At 43.3% G+C, this 20,493-nt stretch overlaps 3 protein-coding genes across 5 annotated transcripts; 2 read left to right on the top strand and 1 right to left on the bottom strand.

Annotated features, from left to right (window-relative positions):
* Nucleotides 1-1,390: 1,390 nt before the first annotated feature.
* On the bottom strand, nucleotides 1,391-8,842 carry wdr46 (WD repeat domain 46). The gene is made up of 14 exons (XM_072367352.1): nucleotides 8,760-8,842; nucleotides 8,320-8,493; nucleotides 7,543-7,623; nucleotides 7,350-7,462; nucleotides 7,165-7,252; nucleotides 6,969-7,030; nucleotides 6,550-6,654; nucleotides 6,278-6,428; nucleotides 5,755-5,990; nucleotides 4,988-5,141; nucleotides 4,362-4,509; nucleotides 2,898-3,088; nucleotides 2,692-2,805; nucleotides 1,391-1,671 (listed from the first exon to the last, which is right to left on the bottom strand). The coding sequence occupies exons 1-14, from the start codon at nucleotides 8,814-8,816 to the stop codon at nucleotides 1,552-1,554; spliced, it is 1,794 nt and encodes a 597-aa protein (XP_072223453.1). The 5' UTR covers nucleotides 8,817-8,842; the 3' UTR covers nucleotides 1,391-1,551.
* Nucleotides 8,843-10,236: 1,394 nt separating this feature from the next.
* On the top strand, nucleotides 10,237-13,432 carry LOC140272160 (cytosolic sulfotransferase 3-like). Its single transcript, XM_072367516.1, has 7 exons — nucleotides 10,237-10,409; nucleotides 10,508-10,636; nucleotides 12,237-12,337; nucleotides 12,445-12,571; nucleotides 12,650-12,747; nucleotides 12,826-13,000; nucleotides 13,079-13,432. Exons 1-7 carry the CDS (start codon nucleotides 10,271-10,273, stop codon nucleotides 13,189-13,191), a joined length of 882 nt encoding a protein of 293 aa, XP_072223617.1. The 5' UTR covers nucleotides 10,237-10,270; the 3' UTR covers nucleotides 13,192-13,432.
* A 1,671-nt stretch (nucleotides 13,433-15,103) lies between these two features.
* LOC140272383 (cytosolic sulfotransferase 2-like) lies at nucleotides 15,104-20,487 on the top strand. Of its 3 annotated transcripts, none has more exons than XM_072367812.1 (7): nucleotides 15,104-15,245; nucleotides 19,296-19,424; nucleotides 19,497-19,597; nucleotides 19,670-19,796; nucleotides 19,882-19,979; nucleotides 20,047-20,221; nucleotides 20,317-20,487. In XM_072367812.1, exons 1-7 carry the CDS (start codon nucleotides 15,107-15,109, stop codon nucleotides 20,427-20,429), a joined length of 882 nt encoding a protein of 293 aa, XP_072223913.1. In that variant the 5' UTR covers nucleotides 15,104-15,106; the 3' UTR covers nucleotides 20,430-20,487. The 3 variants fall into 3 exon arrangements, with proteins under 3 accessions (XP_072223913.1, XP_072223912.1, XP_072223911.1); XM_072367811.1 differs by lacking the exon at nucleotides 15,104-15,245 and adding an exon at nucleotides 19,051-19,207; XM_072367810.1 differs by lacking the exon at nucleotides 15,104-15,245 and adding an exon at nucleotides 19,051-19,207 and having other exon boundaries at nucleotides 19,296-19,597.
* The last annotated feature ends 6 nt before the right edge of the window (nucleotides 20,488-20,493 follow it).

Raw genomic sequence — 20,493 nt, forward strand, 5'->3', positions numbered from 1 at the left:
TTCTTCCTCTGTACAAGGGAGGAGAAACTATACTTTCTTGTCTGGCAAAAATCTAAAATTATTTCTGTTCTGAGCCTTTACCAATCTGCACAGTACAAACTCCGCTGTCACATTGGTTGTAAATGATAGTTCTCTGGACAAAAGGAAACGCTGAGCTGCTGTTTTTAATCAAAGCTTTCGATGCGGTTGATCGTTCTCTGCTTATTCAGAAATGATCTAATATTGGGTTGGATTCATCTGCCTGTAGATGGTTTCAGAATTACCTTTGGGAAAGAACTCAGCCAGAAACATCCGATCAGAATTTTTACCAGTAACAAAAGGTGTTCCACAAGGGTTAGTTCTGGGACCGGTTTTAATTACAATTTCTATAAATGATATTGGCTCTGCACTAGAAAACTGTAATGCTCATCTGTATGCAGATGACACTGTTTTGTATTGCTTTGCTGACACTGTACAACCTGCAGCTCTCCAAATGCACTTGTTGATCTTAAACTGGTACTCAAAGTTCATGCTTTTTTCTAGAGCAAGAGGTATTGATTTTAGCAGTTTGCACCCTCCAACACTGAATAGTTGCTATATTGAGAGTCACAGAATCAAGTAAAAACTTCTACATTCTTCTTCTACAGAAACAGGTCCAGTTTCCCCTTGGACTGTAGGAAAAGTACAGTCGAGGCAATCTTTTTATCAGTCCCTGACATGCTGCTGCTGCTGTTATTACTGCAGATCCCTGTTATACTCACCACTGCTCCCTGCACAACAAAGCTGGCTGGACCTCTCTCACTCAGACGGGATAAACACTTTTATCTTTTTATTCACAAAGCTTTCACTTATCACCATATATGTCATCCATGCTGGACTGGACCACAGGAACTTACCAAAGCCGCTCAGCTTCAAGCCCCACAGGTCCACTCTGAACAAGGGAAATCTGCTTTTCGTTTCTGTGCACCAACCGCATGGAACCAGCTTCAAAACATTCTCAGGACTGACACTCTCTCAACTACTCCGACTTAGCTCTCAATACCACATTTCATACTTCTTTATCTGCTTCTCACAGAGCCCCGAAGGTGCCGATTTCCTGCGACACTTTCATGAAGAGTTTCAATGAACAAGTTTTAAATATTTGTATTAAAGGAGGATTTTTAATCTTTTTTAAATGAAGCTTGTTATTTAAAAGCGACGTCATGTGTTCTGGTGTTTCATACTCACAGAAAACCTCTGAAAAGCATGTTTAATGGTCCAAATAAAGTACAAACGATACAAATTCTGGCTGACAGCCAGTGTTAGTTACGGCACATCGTGTTTTCTTCCCATGTGGACAGGATGTGCTTCAGGACTCCACATTAAGTAGAGCAAAAACCAACAACTGCACTTAGCATCGATTGCGTGAACCGTTTCCCATCAGAATGCACGACTTCGGGTGCAAACAAACATCTGGATGTTCTGCAGTTGGCATTTTGTCAGCCCCGTCTGAAAAAGTGTTTCTTTTATGTGAAGTTCAAAGGTCACTCCCACAGAATGTCTCTGCATTTGAGCTGCACAAAGGGTCCTTTTCTATTTCTTGAATCGGTCCAGAGCAGACTTCTGGCTAGAAAGCATTGCCTTCTTCTTCTCCATCCGCTTTCCTTCTTCCTCCATTTTCACTTTGTCCTCCACAGTTTTCTTGATTAAATCCTGCAAGGAGAATAAAACCCAGAGAAATCAGACGTGCACTTCAATGTCATTTTTTCTCAGCCTCATGAGAAAAAAAGTTTGGCTTGATCTGTGTTCTAGAAAAAATGAGTCGGCTATAAAAACCAAAGACCTGCTATAGAGTCAGTGTACCGTCTTCTACTTCACCCCCAGTCCCAAAGAAGATGGGACACTGTGTAATGTGTAAGTTTTCATCAACAGCATGTCTCAAAAAAGTTGGGACGGGGTCATATTCGCCTCCATGTAGCATTGACTTTAACAGCTGCCAGTAAACATCTGGGGACTGAGACCAGTTTCTGGATCCTTGAGAAAGGGACACGGCCCTCATTTTAGATCTTCTACAGGATCTGAGCTGCTAAACAGCACTTTGTTGTATTTTTTTTTTCATTTTCAGCACTGATGGTAAACATCAGGAGATGTTTGTGCAAGATCCACCCAGGCCACACACACAACTGTTATCTACAGACATAAAAGGTCTTTGGGGATCCTCGTATGGTGCTGTGTGACATGCATCTCTGCTGAATGTGAAGATAAAGCTCCCCGAAGAAACTCCCCAAAGACTAGACTGCCTTCTGTTTTTTTACCCACAACAACATACAAACCAATGCACTTCTGCAGGCTTTTGAGTTGATTTCATTACATCTCATCGCAGAAGTCCAATTAAAATGAGCAATGGTTCAGAGAAGACGGCAACATATTATTAGATCGAGAACTTGATTTCTGGAGGAGTTCCTAAGCCCAAGCCCTGATTCCCAGGACAGAATCCTGTCTGTTTTCACACCCGCGGGGCCGAAGGTCACAAATATCGATTGATTTCTGTCGGTTTCCCTTCAAAACTCTCCAGATTCTTTTAATATTCCATCATTTACAACACATAAAAGCATCAGTGAAACAACATTATTCTACAGTTTGCAGACACCTTTGTTTTTGCACATCTTTACTTCTCAGAGACTCTTTTTACCCCTAATCATGTTGCTCATATGAGTATTCTGGACCACTTACCCTCTGGTCCTCGTGAGCCACTTTCTTCTTGCGCCTTTCGACACCACCAGTAGAGCTGCGACCTTTCTTCTTAAACTTGGGGACAAATCTTTCTTTGGCAAGAGGGTCAAAGCCCTGTAAGAGATGAAGATGGTTTAATAGTAGCTCCTCCACTGTGAGATCTGCACCCTGAGTGACATTTTCTGAGAGGATGCTTTAAAACTGACCAGAGCTTGGACCCTGTCTTGATGCCTCTGCTCAAATGCAGCATTATCAACTTGCCCCAGCTCTGTGGGGTCGAGGCTGATGAGCTCTGGCTGAATCTTATCAAGCAGGGCTTTGACCTCCCACTCCTGCCGCTGCTTCGCACTGCGGTACGGGTTTGCATCCAGACCGTCGAAGTTAGGCTCCCCTGCACCTGTTGATACAAACAGGAAAACCGATTTGTGGACACAAAACAGACCAAGTAAAAGTTTGTCACATGTTCTATTCATTTGTTTTATCCGTGAGGCATAACCAAGCTGCACCTGCAGGTAGCTGTTCAGCTGTTCAAGCTCCACAACAAGCCGCCAAGTTCTTTAAATTCATCAAAACCTTCAATGATCGTGCATTGCCATAAAAAACCTGATGTTTCCCAGTCTTAGAGCTGATTAGAGTTATCAGTTCTTTCCTGATTACAATGGATATGCACTCAACTTGTGTCCATATGCAGCAATTACTGCATATGTTAAACTATGCATAAATTAAATAGCAAACGAAATAGTGCATAATTCTAATAAAATGTATGAAATTGTGAATAAATAGAACATTTAAATACCCTAAACAATAGTGCAAAAATAATAATATTCTAACATTCAACAGTGCACCATTAGAATAAAATAATTTTGTACAGAACGAATGAACTCCCGTTTCCTTCAAAATGAGGCCGAGAGGGAGCGAGTGAGCGGGTCAGGTATGAATCATGAGTCCTGAATCGTGCGGAGCAGCGAGTTTCTACGAGCTGAGAGAGAGAGCGAGTGAGCTGGAGCAGATACAGCGCTAATACATAGAGCTAATACAGCGATTAGCTTCATACGTTTACGCGATTGCAGTTAGAATAACAGTTGTGTGACATGTCTCCTCTTTGCAGTTAGCTGGCAGTAGCAGCGGTCAGTCAGTGAACGAGTTTATGGAAACAATGACTCATAACCCCAGAGTCAGTAAAATTAATCTTGAGTTTTGAACTATTGATTGAATTATGCATAGTTTACTATTATATAAAGTTCAGCATGAAGTGCTCATCATGCTCCAACTGAAAACACTTTCAGCCAACAGCTCCACCCCCCCCAAGGTGCTCTTGTTCATCCCAAAGACAAATCAATGAGGTGACTTAAATATCCTGAGGTCATGACAAGGCCCAACCCTCTAAGTCAGATCTGTGATGTCATATTATCACCGTGAACAAACTTAAACCAGGAGCTGTCAGTTCTGCAAAGAAAAGGATGCAAACTCTCATAAAAGCACTCACAAAGCACACCAAAAGCTTTAGACCGACCGTATAAATGCTGCTGTGGAGGATTTGGATGTTGCAGCATTATAGGTTGCATCTACAGAACACAGATGCAACACTCGCAGCTTCTTTCAGGTCCCAAACAAACTGTGTCAGCAGCTCTGAGCATAAAAACTGTTTAAATATGTAAACCGAGTCTGACCTGGCACGAGCATGCTGGTGAAACCCTCTCCGTGTCCAACTCCGAGGACATCCTCGAAGGGACAGAAGCGCAGGTCCCACACGGTTCCCCGGACCCTGTGAGCCATGTAGGGCTTAGTGACGGCGGCACTCCACACATCTCTGTACACCTGCAGGGAAGCAGTTCACAGCTCACTTAAGTAACCGATCATTTCAAAGAAAGTGTCACCTCAGAGGTTGACAAAGCCCTCAGAGTCGTAGCTGGAGTTCTATTCTTTTTTATCTTTGCAGTCTGACTCATATCAGCTACTATGTGTCATTTGCTGTGGGACGCTGCAGCCATTGCAGTTAGTTTTAACTTCATTATCTAGCTTATTACGGAGTGAAATTTATCTGAAATCCACAGCTGCTTGTATACAAATCACAGCTTATTTAAAAGTTTCTCTAAAAGCTATTCCCATTGTAAGTAAGAACAAGGCGACTTCATCAGAAACCACAGACCAGTGCTGGCTTCCTGCTCATGTTAAAAATCCAGCTGCACTCACACATAGAACATGACTGCATTCACTTCCCTCTTGCCAGATTGATTTTCTATAACAAATCATTCGACCTGCAGTGTGTGTGTGTGTGTGTGTGTGTTTGAATGACCTGGACAACATCCCCCGTGGCTGCAGACAAGAGTCCCCTCTGGCTCAGTGACAAACATGAAGCTCCAGCAGGAAGGAAGTAAGACTTGAGGGGTTTGAAGGCTCGAATGTCATAGACTTTCAGCTTTTTATCCATTCCAGATGTTACCATGTATCTGCCAAAAATGAATAAATAAATTAAAGGGAACTCCGGTATTTTGTGGCTACTTGCAGCTATAGGAGAGCTAACGGAGGGATTTCTACACAGGCACTCTACTGGGACCACTTCATCCACACGCCCCCCTGCAGCACAGCTTATTCACTCCGGTAAGAACGTCCATCTTACTCAAAGTTGTCGTCAAAATCTGATAAGTATCCTGCCATGTTGCACAAAACTATCAGCAGCAAACTCTGTGTGAAGTTAGCCGACTGTCACAGAGCACGGAGTGAATAAACTGTGCTGCAGGGGGGCGTGTGGATGAAGTGGTCCCAGTAGAGTGCCTGTGTAGAAATCCCTCCGTTAGCTCTCCTATAGCTGCAAGTAGCCACATAACAGCAGCTATGAGCTAACAGAGCTATAGCACACGTTCATTCATTCATTCTTCTTAAAGTATTGGTGAAATAAAGACACCACGATGAGGTGCTGCTCTCTGCTGGATGTGGAAGAAACTGCACACTGTGCTGATTGTCTAACTTGAATGAAAAGTTATTGATGATTCATGAACTTCAGCATTCTCACAGCCTCCTTGCTGTCTAATATAAGCTTTGCACTTCTTTTATGCGACTCACGTGCCCGTCTTATCCACAGAGACCGAGCGGACGCCGCCTTGGTGACAGAGCATCTTGACGAGGGCTTCCTTCTGATTAGGTGACCAGAGAGTGACCGTGCCATTGGGGTGGCCAAGGTGGATGATGGCGTTATTCGGGTTCTGGCACATCACGTCGAGTCGACCAGTCTTGGTGCAGATAGCTGCCACTTCCTTTCCCACCGCCACATCCAGGTACTGCAGGAAGCCTGTGGCGCTCTGCAGAGAACATGGGTTCAAAGAGCTGATTATCGTTCTGAAAGCTTTAATAGTTACTGCTTTTACTTTGTGAATATATACAGAAATACAAAATATTTTTAAAAAAAAGTGACGTTTCAGATTTGGATTTGGTTTTTTAATACTTTTAAAGTTACTGAAGCCAACCTATGACACGGGTATAAGAGAAGTCAAATGAGGGTTTGTCACCAAAAACAGATACTGTCAGCTTGACATAGATCAGCCTTAGATGCAAATCACGAGTCATCATTTTGAATATGCAAACCCACCGCTGTAGCGAGCAAAAAGTGGTAGGGCAGGAACTGCATTCGAAGGACGTCATTGAATTTGCGAATACAATGAAGCTCTATTCCGTTGGAGTCATAGATGTACAGCCACTTCTTCTGGGCCACGGCATACATAGACTCACTGTGGAGCCACCTAAATTAAGACAGAAGCGTGTTAGTCTGGAGAAGATAAACCAGTTAAGCCAGTTAAACCTGGCAGTTGCTGGTAGATGGAGCGTGAGAAAAACTATTTTTTGACTCTGTTTATAACGTACTTTACATCATTGATGGATTCCATCACATTGATCTCACACATGAGCTGTTTGGACTGCCAGTCCATACAAGCCACATGGCCTCTCCTCCCACCGAGCAGCAGGTGACTGGGAAAAAAAAGAGATAATAATAAGATGCAGCACATTTGAAAAAGAGAGAACTGTTTTAGGTCAGACTGCCTACAGAAGACCAAAGGGAGATCTAATCAGACACCATAAGAGGAAAGAGTCACATGAATGATAATTAGTGTGTTGGGGATGCTTTTATTATGCTTTTCCTGCAGTGACGACTCGACACATCTAACCTGCTGACAAACAGATACTGTCACTAATGGGTGACCAGAAAAAAACCATAAATATAACCTAAAAATGAATCAATCACAACAGAAACGCTGTGAGAGCAAAGCGAGTGCGATACTGACCGGCCAGTCTTGCTGTAGTCCACTCGATACGGCCCAAATTGGGACAGTTTGAAATTGAAGTACTGTTGAGGAAGAGAGAGAAAAAACATTAACAGACAACAGAAGCCCTGACCTGGGGGCCATCTTTTAGCAGCAGGGTAGGTTTAACTAAAAGCAACACAATGTTGTTACAATGCCACCAAAGATCAAGTAAAACCTTTGCTCCAGATGATATGTCCACAGCATCTGAAATATCCTCCTGTGAGATAATACACGTGTCCTCATCTTCGTCTCCTTCTAAAAACCTGGAATTAGAGGGAGACATGAGTTAAAGTGTCTAATTGCTGTCACAGGATGTACTGTGACATGAAGCAGAGGCCTGCATCTTTCCTGGGAAATTACCCTGCGTCCTCTGGGAGAAGGAGGTCAAAGCGAGCAGCTTGTTTCTGGGCCATCTCTGAAGCTTCCTCTGAACGAGTTATCATGTCTTTCAGCTTGTAATAATGGCGATTAGGCTGGAAGAAGAAGTTGGAATCTGTATGAGATGTTGGCCAGAGGAAAAAACGTGAGACAACGTGCACATAAAGGTTTTTACCTTTTGAATTTTGTCTTTCCTTTTGAATTTCTGCAGCCTGTCTTCTGGAATGGGAGCAGGCCCAGGGAAAGGGTCAGTTTTCTAAAAAAGATGATTAAGATTAACAAGGACAACACATAGAATATTGAACTAATTAATGTGGTGTTAACTAAAAGTCCTGCAATGAAACATCCTGCCAAAGTCTCAGTTTTCTATGGTGGTAAGTTTTGGTGACATTTGGACCAAAAGAGAATGAAAAAAGCTTATTAGAAGGTTATTAAATTGCATATGCATTAAGGGGCAGGTCTGACGTGACACCTGCAGCCAAATGGAAATGACCACATATTTGAGGTGTTTGACATATGTAACATACCAGTAAACAGCAGTAGCTGACACTTTTCTCAATATATTCTTATTTGCAACTTTCAAACTATTAAACAACAAACAAAATGGGAAAATGTGATTAAAAATTATCCACTCAAATCGTTGATTTGACTTGGAGAAGTTGGGCAAATAGACCATCTGTTTTGTTCAATACTAGCGGTATTACAGTAGAAATCAAGTAACCAACTTCTCACATGAATTATTAGCCATATCTACTGTAATACCGCGAGTATTGAACAAAACAGTTGGTCTATTTTCCCAACTTCTCCAAAAACAATAGGATCGATTAGTAAAAACATTTGTCGGTATTAGGAATATAAAATGCTTTTAAAGTCAGAACACACTTTTCTCTGTCAGTCTGATGGGATACAGGTTAACTGCTGCCAGCATTCTTATCAGTGCCCTGTCTCTTACCCCTGATATGAATTTCTTCCCATCTACTTGATCATCTCTTTGCTTCCTTTTCTTAGTTTTCTTCGCTTTCTGCTCCTCCTGCTGCACAGCCTGCTCAGTCGGTTCTCCTTCTTTTCCATCTTTGTTTTCATCTTTTGACTCTTGCGGTGACTCCTGCCAGTAACGAGCTGCGAGCTGTCACAGAGTAGAAAAGAGTGGCACGTTAACAGCGCTGACTTTCGGTGCTGAGGCAGTTTATACATATCTTTAAGCGCAGATAAACGGTCCACTCGTCCCTGCGGCACTCCGTACACCAACGCTAGCAGCGTTAGCTGGCTAATGCTAGTTATTAACAAACCGCTACTACGATGTTTGTTTTCCGTAAAAACCCCAGGTTGGTTTATCTTAGCTCAAGCCTTAAACATATGTAATTACCTTACAAAATATTAATTTGTGTTTACCTTCTTCTTTTTACCCACGTGTGAATCACTCACTGTTACCCCGTCGGGAGACGCCATCTTTGTTGTGTACGTTCTGTTCAGTTCCTGCCGCGTCACATCTGCTACGTCATCTCCGGTTTGATTTTTTTCATTTTTATTTTTCCTCTGTCGTCGTTTTTTGGTCAAATCTAAAATATATCCTTGAATTTTCATACGTAATATCTACTCAACTAAATTTAACAAACTAGAATATTACTTAAATAAATGATATTCCTTTGTTTTCCGTGAGAGCAGTGGTGGAAAATGGGATAATATGTACATCAGCTCAGTTATAGCACTCAAGAAATCTACATTTTTGACTTACTTGTAATTTATTTAAAATATGGGTTATTCTTTTATTTTGTCTCCAAACCAGTTAAAATAGATTTTTCATGTTGAAGTGGCTGCTTTGAACCAACAACATGGGTTCAAACAAGCTTTTAAGCCAATGAAAATGACAGATTTAAAGTTGGAAAACAAAACCATTCCATTACAGTACCTGGAGATAGTTAAACATGGACAGTGACTCAGCTGAAAAGGGTTGGCCACTGAATCCCATAGAAAACCTATGGGATTCAGTGGCCAACCCTTTCCCCCCATGTGATGTTACCTCTGAGACGCTTCGAATGAGAAGGAACGGCATATGGAGGAAGTTAAATCACACATTCACATCTGGTTGGCAGGGTTTAAACTGTGCATTCCACAAGTGCAAGCAGTGTTACGGTGTTTGAGAGCTAATCATTTTCTAAATGTAAGTGTGATCCATTTACTATCAAGGCAGCACATGAAGAAGAGCAGTTGTTAATCTTTCTCTGTTCCAGGGACCTGTGGCAACTTGTGTCAGTATGTGACAGATTAAATCGGTCTGGCGTCTGTTTCTTATCAAAGGCTGCATCTGATGTGCATTTCCTCAGCACCTTGATAGATCAGATCAGTTTAAGTTGTTTAAGATTGTTTAAGCTGCGAATCAATGAAAAGATTCTTCAAAGATTGACAACATTTTTTTCCCACAGAGTCACAGTTCGTGTGCTCTACATGTTTCTGAGGACACATGAGAGTTATTGGTCAGCACATTATGGGGCTTGGCATTGAGATTAGATCAAAGAGGAAGCCGACTCTGACAAGCGCGTACTATGTGAAGAGAAAAGAGGAGGGGAAAATTGTTTGCTTTCTCAGGGGAGAAATTAGAGGAAGAGAAAGCCGGACAGAAACCAGAAGCAGCAGACGACTTGGATCCTTACAAGGTACGCGACATCCTGAAATCAACTGGATTGCTTTCAGAGCAACAATGTTCTGCGTTTTCCTGGAGTTGTTTTCCCTCAAATGCTTCATCCGACCTTCTCTTTGAAAGTACAAAACTACTTTTGAAGACTAATCTTTTAAACGACTAACAACTCTTTAACTGGCTTCCCCGTTCCTTCTTGTCCAGAGTGAAACTGCAGTCTTATATTTTGCATGTTTTATTGCTTTTGTCTGCTTTCTCGCCTGGAAAGATGGATTCGAATACTCGACCCGAGCTGTATGATTTTCAAGGAATCTCTATGACTCATTACTTCACGGACAACTGGGAAAACATTCAAAACTTTCAGGCCAGATCGGATGACATACTTATTGCAACATACCCCAAAGCAGGTCAGTCTTCAGCCGTGTGCAAACACCTTTTAAAGCCTTTCGGAAAGCGTGTGTAGAGGTGAGAGGTCACGAACACCTTGTTCTCTGTCTCCCTTTAGGAACAACATGGATCTCATATATCCTTGACCTGCTGTATTTTGGTCAAACGTCTCCAGAGCGGCAAACATCCATACCTATCTACGATAGGGTGCCTTTCTTGGAGATGACCATCCCCGGTTTGACTTCAGGTGTCCATTATCACCTTTCATGAAATAGCTTTAGCACAGTGGGTATAAATAGTCCACACACCCCCGGTTAAAGGGTCCTGTGGTGTTTTTCCACATCAACTGTGAAACGACAGCTTTTACAAACAAGGTCAGAAGTAATCTTCCTCAGAGAGGCCATTCCTTTGTTAACTTGGTCTCCTGCTTTTGGCGATTGAAAATGTAAAATTCCTCTTTATCTTTAGCTTTCTAGCAGACGCTCAAGGAGTTTGCCTCCTTATGTTTGCCTCCTTATGTTTGCCTCCTTATTCAATGGTATGCTATTAATAAATCTCCTATAACAGCTGAAGAAGGAAAGCCCAGAAGTCTAATGCTTCCCTTTTCTGCAAATATTCGATGCATTAATAATTAGAAAAGGGCTCTCAGCCTTTTTAAGAACACAATAAAAACCAGCACTTATAATGTGGCCAGAGGTCTCTAAGCAGCAGAACTTTGCTTGGACTCAGTCAGTCACTGTAATTTATGACCAAAATGAAGTACCAGCTATAAAACCTGGAACTGATCATGTCGGGTTCACCTTTTCCCCACCGAACGGTTTTATTTTCACAGTCTTTGTTTAGATTGCAGTTTTTCAGGTTCAGCATGATTTACATGTTTTCATTTTTGTCCTTCACAAAAATCTTCCTTTAACAGGATGTGTAATGCAGATGTAATGCTGTTACATCGGCTTAGATTTTAGTGTTTTAACTCGAGATATTTAATGATTCATCCCGTCAACTTCATTTAATTTGTTGATGTACATTTCAGGCCTGCAGCTCCAAAAATGTTGGGAAGAGGGCAATTTGGGAGAGTAATGAGGCAGAAAAAGGATTTATCTGTACAGGTGATTATAATCAGGGTTTGAAGCAGTTTCCATGAAAGGATTAGTCTTTGAGAAGTAAAGATGGCAAAAAAGAGTTATTGATCTGTATGCAAACACTGATCCTCAGAGGAAATCTGGACGGGATTTAAATCATGTAATATAACCAAAACATCGGAGCAATCTGTAGGAGATTCAATATGTGAAGGGAAAGAGGACCACCGTTCATTTACTGCTAATATAACCACATGGGAAAGGGCTTACTGTTGGGAATCTTCATCAAGCACTACAATACAGAGTTCACAAACACCTTTTAAAACCGTTAAAGTCGTATACTCATGAGCTCATTTACTCTTCTGTGATAGCAGCAGTAAAGCGGGAAAGTGCACAGATTTTAGAGCAACATGCTGCCCTCAGTCCGGATGCTTTTCCTGGGACTTCTGCACACGTTTCAGAGGCATGGCGGAAGAAGAGGAGGCTACAGGAACCGCGCTGACCTCTCCCTGCAGTCCTGACCCGCTCCCATTAAAGAATGTGTGAAAAACGTTAAAACAAGCTATGAAAACAACGATGTTGAATACAGAAAGACTAAAGAATGCTGCAAAAAAGGACTTCATCCCTCAGCATGCTTTGTGCCACAGGGCTTATTTAGTATTGTGGGAATAGATGGCACTGCTATTAACAAATTTAATATTAACAAATTAAACGAAGCTGTCATGTTGGATTTAAATTGTCTGCAGTGACACTCGTCATGTCTTCAAACAGGAAAGGACCTGGTAGACCAGCTGCCCACCACCCCTCGACTCATCAAAACTCATCTCCCTGTCCAGTTTGTGCCAAAGTCATTTTGGGAGCGCAACTGCAGGGTATGGGATGCTCTATGTTATTCTCTCTGAGTCCCATAACACAGGCTGATCCTACTGGGTGATTTAGTTCCAGTCAAGTGATTATTTCTGGATCTCTTCTTCTGTAGGTCGTCTATGTTGGCCGCAATGCAAAGGACAACATGGTGTCTTTTTTCCACTTCGATCGCATGAATGGGCTCCAGCCAGAGGCTGGAGACTGGAACAGCTACTTCCAGAGATTCCTGGAGGGAAAGTGTATGTATGAAATGTGATGATCAAAGGTTACTTTGCGCCGCCTAAGCCTGACTTTCCTTTATTATTCTGTGGCCTTAGTGGTGTTTGGCTCCTGGTACGATCACGTGAATAACTGGTGGAAGAAGAAGCAGACTTACTCAAAACTCCATTACATGTTCTATGAAGATCTAATTGAGGTTTGTTTTTTCTCTCTCCACTGATCTCTCCTCTGGTTGCTTATCATGCGAGGATGATATCTGATCATGTGCTTGCAGGACACTGGGCAGGAAATAGACAAACTCTGCTCCTTTCTGGGTATGTCTCCCTCCGCTGAGGAGAAGAAAAACATCACAAGTGGAGTGCAGTTTGACAACATGAAAAAAGATAAGATGGCCAACTATTCTACACTCCCAGTTTTTGACTTCAAGATTTCCCCTTTCATGAGAAAAGGTTTGGAGAACGATTACATTGTGCAAGAAAGGAAATTTAACTCTGAGTGGAAAGACTTAACTAATTATCTGTCCACAGGGAAGGTTGGTGACTGGAAAAATCACTTCACTGTGACTCAGAATGAAGCTTTTGATGAAGACTACAAGAATAAAATGAAAGATCCCACACTGCAGTTCCGCACAGAAATCTGAACCATTCTGGACACACTGTGTAGGTGAAGATGGGTAACATGGTTGGCTAGAAGTGATATTAAGAGTACTGCTGTCTAAAATGTGGCAGAAGAGGTGCTTTATCTCATTGATGGAGCTAAATAAAAGCTCAAATCTGTGCAGTGACTGTAAGTTGGATTTACATTGATGCCCTCAGATGAAACTAAAACTACTGATGTGTGTAATTTGCCTGTTGTTTTCACAATAAAAGAGTGAGAGCTCATTTTACCGTTCAAATTATTTTCTCCTGTGTGATTAATGGACAGGCTTGGATACGCAGGGCCTTTGATTAAAGGGGAACTCCGGTATTTTTAAACCTGGACCTTATTTCTGGCATGAAATACGTTCATCTCACCGAGAACAGTTTGGTGAAAGTCGGCGTCCTTCAGAAGATATTTAGATAACTGGAGATCCATATAACGGAGTGAACGGGGCTTAGAGGATGCAGCCTCTAAATAAGGCATTATCTGTCTTTATTTCACCAATACTTTAAGAAGAATGAATGAATGAACGTGTGCTATAGCTCTGTTAGCTCATAGCTGCTGTTATGTGGCTACTTGCAGCTATAGGAGAGCTAACGGAGGGATTTCTACACAGGCACTCTACTGGGACCACTTCATCCACACGCCCCCCTGCAGCACAGTTTATTCACTCCGTGCTCTGTGACAGTCGGCTAACTTCACACAGAGTTTGCTGCTGATAGTTTTGTGCAACATGGCAGGATATTTATCAGATTTTGACAACGTGAACGAAGACTTTGAGTAAGATGGACGTTCTTACCAGAGTGAATAAGCTGTGCTGCAGGGGGGCGTGTGGATGAAGGGGTCCCAGTAGAGTGCCTGTGTAGAAATCCCCCCATTAGCTCTCATATAGCTGCAAGTAGCCACATAACAGCAGCTATGAGCTAACAGAGCTATAGCACACGTTCATTCATTCATTCTTCTTAAAGTGTTGGTGAAATAAAGACAGATAATGCCTTATTTAGAGGCTGCAGCCTCTAAGCCCCGTTCACTCCGTTATATGGATCTCCAGTTATCTAAATATCTTCCGAAGGACGCCGACTTTCACCAAACTGTTCTCAGTGAGCAGATGAACGTATTTCATGCCAGAAATAAGGTTTAAAAACACCAGAGTTCCCCTTTAATTCAAGCCGTTTTGAACATGAATGAACATTTTTGGAGCCCATGGATACCTATAATTTCACATTTCTCACAACACTTGTTTAATTGCTAAAAACTGGGGCTGTATGGAGCATTGCTTTGGCAACATGTGAGCACACGCTCCTTTTTTTTAAACTTTCCGGCAGCAATGTGACTCAGTCAGTAAAAGCTCAGGGTTTCCCCTAAAACAGTCTTTCAAAATCCTTTTTCATTGTTCCAAAATGTTGAAATGTTGAAATATTTATTTGTACAAGTGTCTGGCCTGAGAGAAGGAGGTAACATGTCTGTATCTTTGTCACTCGTACATGAATAATCACAAAAACAGTCGACTTGGGGTGTAATAAAACGTCTTAAATTAGATCTGATAGTTTAATGTATCACCAGTGTACTTTTGGACTTTAATGATCCAATGATGTGAGTTGGCAGGAGCACAAATCACAGACTGGCCTCCAATAAATCCACCACGTGCCGTGAGTTAAAGTGATCAGATCTGGCAACCGTGCTCAGCATGTTTTAAATTTTCAGTTAAACATTTTTCCCTTCTGCATTTCACCAGTGTATGAGGGGGCAACTGAGAAGGATATGTTGTAATATTCATGTTTCCCTGTTGCACCAATCCTCCACTGCATGTGACATGATGCCAGTTTATAGTCAGACCTTTTAATCCCTGGCAGTATATCCCATTTGCCTCGGTGGTATTTTGAAGTTTTAGAAGTTAAAAGAAGTCCTCCTCACAGATGGAGCTGACAGCTCGACCTACACTGTTTGACTTCCATGGAGTCTCCATGACCAAATACTTCACTGACAACTGGGACAAAGTTCAAGACTTCGAAGCGAGACCAGATGATGTTCTCATAGCTACCTACCCTAAAGCAGGTGAGGCTATGTGTGCAAGAGTCCAACGCTTGTGTTGTTTGTCTTAATGAAACGGGACATTATTGACGTAGGATCTTATCCCTTTTACACCTGAACAGCATCTGTTTACTTGTGTCGATCTCAGGAACCACCTGGGTCTCCTACATTCTGGATCTCCTGTACTTTGGTCACATGTGTCCGGACCGCCTGAGCTCCATTCCTCTGCATGAGAGAGTGCCCTTCCTGGAGCTCAGTCTACCGTCTCTGCCCACAGGTTAAATCATGTGGTTGGATTCATTCAGATACGTTTAAATTACACTATAAAAATGGCTCATGGTGCAAATCTCTCTTTGGTGCACTTTTTAGCTAAATGCTGGATGTTTCTGGCCACAGATTTCAGAAACTCAGTGTTAAACCTAACTGACAGTCTTGTTTGCATGAAGCAAGTCTGCCTTGAGGTTTTTGTTTTTTTTCAACAGGAAGTGGACTCATGCAGCCCGACCAAAAAAGCCAAAAGTCTCTTGAGAGTAAACACTGGAAGCTTGACAATTGAGGGCACTTTAGCACGCGTTTTGGCTCCCAAGAAGGCACTTGAGGGCACTTTAGCACATGTTTAGGCTCCCAAGGGGGCACTTTAGCACATGTTTAGGCTCCCAAGGGGGCACTTTAGCACGCGTTTTGGCTCCCAAGAAGGCACTTGAGGGCACTTTAGCACACGTTCTGGCTCCCAAGAAGGCACTTGAGGGCACTTTAGCACATGTTTAGGCTCCCAAGGGGGCACTTTAGCACGCGTTTTGGCTCCCAAGAAGGCACTTGAGGGCACTTTAGCACATGTTTAGGCTCCCAAGAAGGCACTTGAGGGCACTTTAGCACATGTTTAGGCTCCCAAGAAGGCACTTGAGGGCACTTTAGCACATGTTTAGGCTCCCAAGAAGGCACTTTAGCACGCGTTTTGGCTCCCAAGAAGGCACTTGAGGGCACTTTAGCACATGTTTAGGCTCCCAAGAAGGCACTTGAGGGCACTTTAGCACATGTTTAGGCTCCCAAGAAGGCACTTGAGGGCACTTTAGCACATGTTTTGGCTCCCAAGAAGGCACTTGAGGGCACTTTAGCACATGTTTTGGCTCCCAAGAAGGCACTTGAGGGCACTTTAGCACATGTTTAGGCTCCCAAGAAGGCACTTGAGGGCACTTTAGCACATGTTTAGGCTCCCAAGAAGGCACTTGAGGGCACTTTAGCACATGTTTTGGCTCCCAAGAAGGCACTTGAGGGCACTTTAGCACATGTTTAGGCTCCCAAGATGGCACTTGAGGGCACTTTAGCACATGTTTAGGCTCCCAAGAAGGCACTTGAGGGCACTTTAGCACATGTTTAGGCTCCCAAGAAGGCACTTGAGGGCACTTTAGCACATGTTTTGGCTCCCAAGAAGGCACTTGAGGGCACTTTAGCACATGTTTAGGCTCCCAAGAAGGCACTTGAGGGCACTTTAGCACATGTTTAGGCTCCCAAGAAGGCACTTTAGCACGCGTTTTGGCTCCCAAGAAGGCACTTGAGAGCACTTTAGCACATGTTTAGGCTCCCAAGAAGGCACTTGAGGGCACTTTAGCACATGTTTAGGCTCCCAAGGGAGCACTTTAGCACGCGTTTTGGCTCCCAAGAAGGCACTTGAGGGCACTTTAGCACATGTTTAGGCTCCCAAGAAGGCACTTGAGGGCACTTTAGCACATGTTTAGGCTCCCAAGGGGGCACTTTATCACGCGTTTTGGCTCCCAAGAAGGCACTTGAAGGCACTTTAGCATGCGTTTTGGCTCCCAAGAAGGCACTTGAGGGCACTTTAGCACATGTTTAGGCTCCCAAGGGGGCGCTTTAGCACGCATTTTGGCTCCCAAGAAGACACTTGAGGGCACTTTATCACGCGTTTTGGCTCCCAAGAAGGCACTTGAAGGCACTTTAGCATGCGTTTTGGCTCCCAAGAAGGCACTTGAGGGCACTTTAGCACATGTTTAGGCTCCCAAGAAGGCACTTGAGGGCACTTTAGCACATGTTTAGGCTCCCAAGAAGGCACTTGAGGGCACTTTAGCACATGTTTAGGCTCCCAAGAAGGCACTTTAGCACGCGTTTTGGCTCCCAAGAAGGCACTTGAGAGCACTTTAGCACATGTTTAGGCTCCCAAGAAGGCACTTGAGGGCACTTTAGCACATGTTTAGGCTCCCAAGGGAGCACTTTAGCACGCGTTTTGGCTCCCAAGAAGGCACTTGAGGGCACTTTAGCACATGTTTAGGCTCCCAAGAAGGCACTTGAGGGCACTTTAGCACATGTTTAGGCTCCCAAGGGGGCACTTTATCACGCGTTTTGGCTCCCAAGAAGGCACTTGAAGGCACTTTAGCATGCGTTTTGGCTCCCAAGAAGGCACTTGAGGGCACTTTAGCACATGTTTAGGCTCCCAAGGGGGCGCTTTAGCACGCATTTTGGCTCCCAAGAAGACACTTGAGGGCACTTTAGCACATGTTTAGGCTTCCAAGGGGGCACTTTAGCACATGTTTAGGCTCCCAAGGGGGCGCTTTAGCACGCGTTTTGGCTCCCAAGAAGGCACTTGAGGGCACTTTAGCACATGTTTAGGCTCCCAAGGGGGCACTTTAGCACGCGTTTTGGCTCCCAAGAAGGCACTTGAGGGCACTTTAGCACATGTTTAGGCTCCCAAGAAGGCACTCGAGGGCACTTTAGCACATGTTTAGGCTCCCAAGAAGGCACTTGAGGGCACTTTAGCACATGTTTAGGCTCCCAAGGGGGCACTTTAGCACGCGTTTTGGCTCCCAAGAAGGCACTTGAGGGCACTTTAGCACATGTTTAGGCTCCCAAGGGGGCACTTTAGCACATGTTTAGGCTCCCAAGAAGGCACTTGAGGGCACTTTAGCACATGTTTAGGCTCCCAAGAAGGCACTTGAGGGCACTTTAGCACATGTTTACAATTCAACACACTGGCAACGAGACAAGGAAAGACGCATAAATACACCTGAGGAACCAAGGGGAACAGGTGGATACACCTGGGAATCAGGGAAGACAATGAGCCGCATGACACGGGAGGAAAAGCAAGTTATCTGAAACGAGAGGAGTTTGTTCATTTCAAAATAAAACAGGAAGTGACGAGACAAGGTACAAAAAACTTAAGAGCTTCTGTGAGACCTGACACAACCGTCCTGCCACACCTGTCTGTATCCTGTAACATAAATTATGCCTGAGTATAAAAAGTGGAATTCAGAGGGCAGCGTCTCAGATAAAGAGTTGACTTTGGACCGAGAGCCACGCACTGAGGTGAGCTGGCGTTTACTTACATAATAGAATACAGTTATTTTAAATCAAATAGTTTATTGAAGTAAAGGCATTTGTTTGCATAACTCATATTGTTAAATCAATGCAATCATCTGTGCACTTCAGTTAATGTTTGACTGGTTCTCGTAACTCTTTCAGCTGATTGTTGCATTTCTCTGGGCTCTGGCCTGTATGTGAAACCCTTTAAAGACAAAAAAACGTAGACAGTTCCCTGCATTCATCCTGTTTGGTGCCTTGTGCTTGTTTTACTTTTCAGTTTGCTGTCTTCAAATGATGCTAATGAAGCCCTTTTATTTGTTCTAACCCTGCTGCACATACTTTAAGACGCATACAAGGACTTTTGTGTGAACCTTGTCCTCGGAGTTGGTTTAATTTGATTTATTTCCCTCTAAAATCACCACTCATGTGTGTCAGTGACATCCATCATTTATCTAACTCAACCTTGAAGGCATCTGTGATTCTGTCAGCTGTTCTGGAGTAAAACTTGTGTTTTTTCTTTACGGCGCACCCACAGATGGAGCTGCCAGCTCGACCTACACTGTTTGACTTCCATGGTGTCTCCATGACCAAATACTTCACTGACAACTGGGACAACATACAGAACTTCAAAGCGAGATCAGACGATATTCTCATAGCAACTTATCCCAAAGCGGGTCGGGTTTTTGGTGTGGTTTGCTTTCTTTAAACATCTGTTTCAGCTGCAGCTCTGAACTGAATGCCATCTTTGTTTTATTTTCTCAGGAAACACGTGGGTGTCCTACATCCTGGACCTTTTGTACTTCAGCCAAATGTCACCTGACAGAAGAGACCAAATCCCACTTCACCAAAGAGTGCCGTTCCTGGAGATGCATATTCCTGGGTTTCCTTTGGGTAAGTCCAGCTCAGTGGCTTGTTGTGCACAGGTCGGTATCATTGTGGTGACATGTCACTCTTCTCTTTTAGGAGTGGATGAGCTGAATCAATTAACCACCTTTCCACGCATTATAAAGACACACCTGCCGGTGCATTTTCTCCCCAAATCCTTCTGGGAACAGAACTCCAAGGTTTATAGATTTATGATATTTGTTAAGGTTCTCCAAGTTTCCTTTTTATCTACAATTTCCGTCTGGCTGCAGATAATCTATGTGGCTCGCAACGCCAAGGACACCGCAGTGTCCTATTTCCACTTTGATCGCATGAACAGAGCCCAGCCGGAGCCTGGCGACTGGAGCAGTTACCTCCAGAGATTCATGGAGGGAAAGAGTGAGCAGCTAAATCAAAGCAGGAATGACTGAAATCATGAGAGGTTGCTTCACCACTTGTGATTTGACTCTCTGACTTTTCTCAGTGGTGTTTGGCTCCTGGTATGAACACGTGACCGGTTGGTGGGAGAAGAAACAGACCAGTTCTAACATCCTGTATTTGTTCTATGAGGATCTGATTGAGGTGGGTGTCGGACTGTCTGTGGAATTGTGAATGCAAGCACATGGTTATCAGGTTTTATCCTTTGCAGGATACCGATAAAGAGCTGTGTCGACTGTACTCCTTCCTGGGACTGTCTCCCACCGTGGAGCTGAAGAAGCAAGTGAGAGAAAAAGTTCTGTTTGACAACATGAAAAAGGACAAGATGGCAAATGGCTCAAGGGATGAAGCCTTCGATTTTAAGATATCTCCTTTCATGCGCAAAGGTTTGCTGCGTTATCTTCCAAATGCATTGAATGCATAGCTATGTGATAAAAGGAGAGATGGACATTTAATTTATTGTTGTTTCTGTGGTCTTCAGGAAAAGTCGGTGACTGGAAAAATCATTTCACTGCTCAACAGGACGAACAGTTCAATGAAGATTACGAGCGAAAGATGAAAAACACTCACCTTCAATTTCGCACAGCCCTGTAGTTGATCATTCTCCAAAGAAGCCTCTACGTTATACGAAAGACAAAAAAACAGTCGTGACAATAAA

Source organism: Leuresthes tenuis, unplaced genomic scaffold (genome assembly GCF_036924035.1).
Source record: "Leuresthes tenuis unplaced genomic scaffold, fLeuTen1.0.hap1 SCAF_16, whole genome shotgun sequence".
Classification (NCBI taxonomy): Eukaryota; Metazoa; Chordata; class Actinopteri; order Atheriniformes; family Atherinopsidae; genus Leuresthes; species Leuresthes tenuis.